General features: G+C 34.4%; 1 protein-coding gene across 1 annotated transcript; it reads right to left on the bottom strand.

Moving 5' to 3' along the window:
• Window positions 1-3377: 3377 nt before the first annotated feature.
• Window positions 3378-4400, bottom strand: LOC137635660 (uncharacterized). The gene has a single exon (XM_068368120.1). It carries the CDS (start codon window positions 4398-4400, stop codon window positions 3378-3380), a length of 1023 nt encoding a protein of 340 aa, XP_068224221.1.
• Window positions 4401-6308: the final 1908 nt, after the last annotated feature.

A 6308-nucleotide genomic window follows, 5' to 3' on the forward strand; every position in this document is an offset into this window, starting at 1 on the left:
AACCCGGCAACAACAGGTGCCAAATAAATCGAGATGTTCTCTCGGGCACGTTTGTAATGAGACGACAAAATTGTCCGGATTTCTTGCATACCTTAACCCTTAAGCCAATGTTCGTATGTTTAATATAATTATGAAATAAATACTTGGACGTAATGTAGTTAACAGGGAGTCATCTCTAGATGGAGAAAGATAATGAATAACAATATAATGATTTAATAACTGTATTATTAATATCTTCAATAACCAGTTATTCTTTATACAATTAATGCTGAAGTTGAATCAGAACTCCGAACACAACTTCCAACAAAAGAAACATGTTTTCAAGGAAAACTTGATAATTTTAATGAAATGAGAAACATCCTTATATTGTTACAATAATAACAAAATTCAATAATGAAATAAATCTATATTTCAAATATTAAATATTTTGGAAATCGAAGAACAAGAAATGAAATAATGGAGACCTTTCATGTGACATCATCAGACGACCACTAACAGCAGAACTGATTCTGTTGAGTCGAACATTCGACACACACTCCCAACAAGCAAAATAAATTCAAAACTTTAAATTTGATCGTTATCAATAAGATATTGACGGAGCTTGGCAGCTTTTAAAGCTGCTTTTCTTAAAGGACGCACTTCACTCACACTATCTTCATGAATCTGTTTGGTTTCACCACTAACGTTAGGTTTTGATTCTTCACCCTGCACTATTGTGGAGTTTATAAGTGGTGAGTGGATTTCCAAAGGAACCAATTTGTCTATGGTACGCTTACTTATAGATCCATTGTACAGAACATCCACTACTCTTATGATGTTTTCTTTATCTGGATATAATTTAACAATACGACCTAAAGGCCACTCATGTTGCTGACCTGGCCGTTCAACAATAACTACGTCCCCTACAGGTGGAGCTTTATCCTGATATGCTTGTGAGCCACCGTAATGTTTCTCACGTAATGCAGTTAAGTATTAATTTCTCCACATAACAGACACTTGGCTGTAACGTTTATTGAATTCACTAGGATCCAAAAAGTTTGGATCTATTTGACTATCTAGCACTACTGATGGCATAGGATTTATGATCCTACCACACCATTAATGAATTGGGGAAGAGGTTCTATAGGAGTTTCTACATCTATTTAAGTTAAGACACGATTATTCAATTTACACTGAATTTCCTTCAACACAGTTACTAATTCATCTGCATCAACTCTTTTCTTGTACAGCACACTTTCAGACGGGACTTGGTTAGTCCAATGAGGCGTTCATAAAATCCACCCTGCCAAGGAGCACGGGGTGCAATAAACCTCCATTGTATATTATTAACAGCCATATATTCCTTTACATCTCTTTCCATAAACAATTGATAAAAAAATTTGGCATTGGGCAAGAAATTACTACCATTGTCAAAAATCGCAATGACAGGGGCAGAATAGATAGCACAAAATCGTCTAAAAATAATATTGAACGTTAATGCACTCATGTTATATGCTAACTCTAAATGAACTAGTCTTGATGCAGTACATGTAAAAAGTACTTTATAATATTCATGAGGTTTACCATCTTCAGTTTTGGTTATGGTAATGGGACCTGAAAAATCAATGCCAGTATGAAAAAATGGCTGTGTAAATTAAACTCTTACAGCTGGAAGTGGAGGAGGACCAGGGTAATCAAATCTCCTACCTTCAATTTTCTTACAATTTACACAATGTCTTAAGAATTTCTTAATGGTTGATATCACCTTTGGTATCCAATATTGTCTGCGAAGATAGGGCAAAGTTTCTTTAACTCCACCATGCAGACATTTTTCATGAGCAAAATAAATTAAGAGATTAGTTAAATGACTCTTGGAAGGTATTAAGACAGGAAATTTGGTACTCTGGTCTAAATTAGAATGGTGTTGTCTACCACGACTATGAATAAGACCAGTAGGCTCATCATAGTAAAGACCTATATCTTTAATAAATTGCAGTTTATCCTGCTCAAGACCGTTTAATTCCTTCCTAAGGAAGGTAAAAATTCTGGGATAATGTGTATCTTGAACATATCTGATCCAATACACAAGAGGATCGACTAATCTAATACCAGACTTAACACACATAATGAAATTATAAACAATTCTAGTAACATTCAACAACTTCCTAAGCGATGAGTAGTTACTATAATCAAATATAGGTTCAGGAATAGGCACTTCAGGAACAATCTCTGAAATAATTTCACAAATCATTACTAAAAATCTCTGTTCAGGCCATTTTTCAGGACAGGATAACCATGAAGGTCCATGGGTCCATAAACCAGTTTTACGAAACTGAGCAATACTAATACCCTTTGTTAGGAGATCCGCAGGGTTCTCTTTGCTGGATACATATAAAAACTTTAAAGAGGATCCCATTCCCTTTATTTGAGCTACTCTATTTTGAACGTAGGTAATTTTACATTTATTATTTTTAAGCCAGTGGAGAGCAACTTCTAAGTCTGACCAAATTATGACTTCTTCAATAAAGAAATTATGAAAAAGATCTCTGATACAGCATGCAAATTGAGTACCTAGCTGTAATGCTGTTATTTCTAACTGAGATATAGTACGAGTTTTCAGTGGGGTTACTCTGGCCTTGCTAGCTACAAAATCAGATTGATTGTTTTTACTGAGAAAACAAACTGCACCATAGGCAGTAGTACTGGCATCTACAAAAACATGAAGTCTATAAGAATCTTCCATCCAACAGATACACATAGGAAATTTGAAGGTTGGGAGCTCTGATAATTCACAAGCCAAAGTATTCCATCTGTCAAGAAATGAAAATAGTAATTTTACATACCAAACAATATTTTCTGTCTATGCTTCTTGAATTAATATTTTCCCTTTAATCAAAATAGGCACACATACCCAAACGGTCAAAACAAGAAGAGACAGTAATTGTCTCTTCGTAACATACTGTAATGTTTCAAATTTACACAGATATAGAAATAATGAATCACTTGAAATTTACCAATTTAAACCTAATATTTTGTCCACAATTGGAAATTCCAATGTCTCCTCTATACTCTGGGTTATATAATCCTTATGTAATTTTGAATTACTGTTCCATTGTCTCAGATTCATTCCTGCCTTACTCATTTCAACATTGGCCACATCATATAACTCCACTAACTGCTGTTCATTATCAGCATTGTGCTGAAAATTGTCCACATAAAAACTAGATAATAAAACACCTGAATAGGGTGAATGTAATACTTGAAAATGATACTGTAAGGTCATCTGCAATAAAAAAAGGGCTGCAAGTAACACCAAAGAGAACTGATTCAAACCTATATGTTTTTACTCTACTATTTTCGTCAAATGGATCTCCTAACCACAAAAATCTAGTAAAACCTCAGTGATGCTGTTGCAATCCAATCTGCAGAAAGGCCTTCTCAGTATCAGCTATGCAGGCAAATTTATTCATTCTAAACCTAACTAACAAATCAAATAATTTCTCTGTTAATGACAGACCGGTCATGAGACAATCATTCAATGATGCAGAGCATTTACTCGGCTTTGCACTACAATTATACACCACTCTAAGGGGTGTAGTGGAGTTCTTTCTGACTGCATGATGTGGAAGATAGTGGGTGTTGGTACTTATTACAGGATTTTTAACCTCCTCAATAAAACCCAACTTTAATTGCTCCTTGATTATGTTATCATAACATTTCAAAAGATCTGGTTGATGCTGGAACCTTTTTAGTTGATTATACATTTGACCTAATGCTACATTATAATTAGTTGGGAGAAAAGGATGATTATGCTTTAATCGTAATTCCACCCAGTATCTTCCATTTCTATGCAAAACAGTTGTTTCATGTTTTGAAATAGTTTTTACATCACTTGGCGAAACTTGTGAAGGAATGATTCCAACTACTTCAAGATCCCACAATTTATGCACAGGAAGAGTATCATTAACTATGGCAGAGGTTATTGTGCGAGGATCAACCAACAATGGAGGACTTTCTCCTAACTCGACACTTACTCTAGCAACAAGGGCACTATTACAATGAATATGATCCGTACCTCTATGTGGAATGAGGCCATAAATTAAATAGCCATCTGGAGATTCAAGTAAATCTACATTATTCACTTGTCTCATACCTGATAAATAATTTCCCAGGAAATCTGCACCTATGATCATCTTTATATTGTCAATCCTATCCGATTTTATATCGCTCTCTGCAAGATGATAACCTATCCTATCAAGATCTCTCATCGTGTCACAAAGGCCAGGAGTTATTATCGCTTCTGGCATATCCTTCACAACAATCAGCGTTACTCTCTTTTTCCTATTTCCCAAAGAAACTACAGGGTTAACAATCTCATAATCCCTGGAATCACCCATAACATCAAAACTATTCAAAATCATATTTACAGTAGAAACGGTTCTGAGGCTTAACTTATTGGCCAAATCTTAATGAATGAAGGAACGTTGACTTCCACTATCAAAGAGGCACCTAACTGAGATTAACTGATCATATTTTGATCTAACAATTATCATTGCAGTAGGAAGAGCTACACTATAGTTTTCATGAGAAGACTGTTTATGAATTATAGACATCACTTGATTCGTAGTTACAGGGTTGCCCTTCAATTTATCACTGTTAATATCCTCACTAGTTACTGTGGACTTACCAATATTTGAAGTACCAACTAAACCTTGAGAACTAATACAAAGGAAAGAATGATGTTTCCCTTTTCTACAACGAGGACACATATTAAGAAAGGTGGCAGACTCAGTTGACTGATGTACCTTAGTACATTTAATACATCGATTCAATACCTTCAACCTTTCCCTCCTAGCATTTAGAGATCTATAAATCGTAGAGTCAAAGGGTCTATGTTTTCCCCCACAATATATACAAGAATAATTACCAAGTGTAGTGTAAGTACCTACAGTATTTGAACCCTTAAATGGAGATGAATTTTTTGCTGGTGACTGGAAACAAATTTTATTGACTTCTGGTGTTCCCTTATTAGCATTCCCTTTATTTTCATGTTCCATAAAATTTAATAAGTGTTGAAGACCTTCCTTTATCTGACTTATACTAAAGTACATGATTTTATAAAGACCAAACATAAAATCTACCTCTTTTGGTAGTTTTAACACAATAAGTTCCCTCAATATCATCTCATTTGACGACACATCAATCCCAGAATCATGACCTATTTGCATAAGTAAGTTCTCTAAATCAACCTTAAAATCAAAGATTTCACTTCTAACGTATTTAGGCTTCCCTAAATTAATCAAAGACCTAAGTAAAGTTTGCCTTATCTTCTTTGGATCAACATACATTTCAGTTGGCGCCTTAATGGCATCACCATAATCAAAAGCTTCACCCTTAAAACATGCAAGTAGCTTTTGAGCATTGCCCTTAATACATTGGGTTAGATATACATATTTAGTAACATCATCTATGTCCTTCTTTAAATGAATAGATGTAGTAATTTGATTGCAAAATCTAGTCCAATCTAGAGGGTTTCCTGGAAACTCTTTCAATTCTATTTCAGCCAACTTTACCTTAATCAAAGAATTAGTTTCATATACAATGACAGCTTAAGTTGAATCTCATGATATTTATCTTGGATTTCAATATGTCTAGCCTCCCTCTCGTCATGACAACTTTCATCAATATATTTATCAACAAATATGTCCCATTGAGATTCGTAACTGTTCCACCTTTTCTCTAAAGAAGCACTTTGAAGTTCTAAATAGCAAACTCCTGCATCACTGGTTAGGGCATCGGTCATATACTTTAGACCTCACGCGATGTGACCACGCAAACTGGCCAGTGACCTGTATTCAGCCTCCATTGTCATATCTATAGCAAATTTTGCACAATAAACATATAATAAATATCTAACCAGAATTAGGTTAGGTAGTCAAAAATTCAATGAAAATAAATATATAATATTGAAGTAAGTGAAAGTGACATGATGATTGCCAATAATAGAGAGGGTTACAAAAAAAAGAAAAGAAAAAAAAACTTAAGTAATCAACCATATTATCCGGTTTGAAGGACCATTTTTAATCTTACTGTGGACGAAATTTGGATAATTCAACTACACAATAAAATTAAAATAATTAATGTTACTCGGATAAGACGGAGGATAACATTTCCATTAGGCAACTAGTAAAAGGAGGTGAGGCAAATCAACAAGTGTCTCTTTCACATACCTTACAATGCTGAGAAGACCAATCGAATAATTTTCACGTGTCATAATAGGAGTAAATATATCTACATGTATCCTTCAGGAAAACCCACGTAAGTAACCG

This window comes from Palaemon carinicauda, unplaced genomic scaffold (assembly GCF_036898095.1).
Source record: "Palaemon carinicauda isolate YSFRI2023 unplaced genomic scaffold, ASM3689809v2 scaffold157, whole genome shotgun sequence".
Taxonomy (NCBI): Eukaryota; Metazoa; Arthropoda; class Malacostraca; order Decapoda; family Palaemonidae; genus Palaemon; species Palaemon carinicauda.

Excerpts from the sequence above, each read along its gene's own strand:
- LOC137635660 (XM_068368120.1), bottom strand. The coding sequence starts at position 4,400 with ATGATTTTGAATAGTTTTGATGTTATGGGTGATTCCAGGGATTATGAG.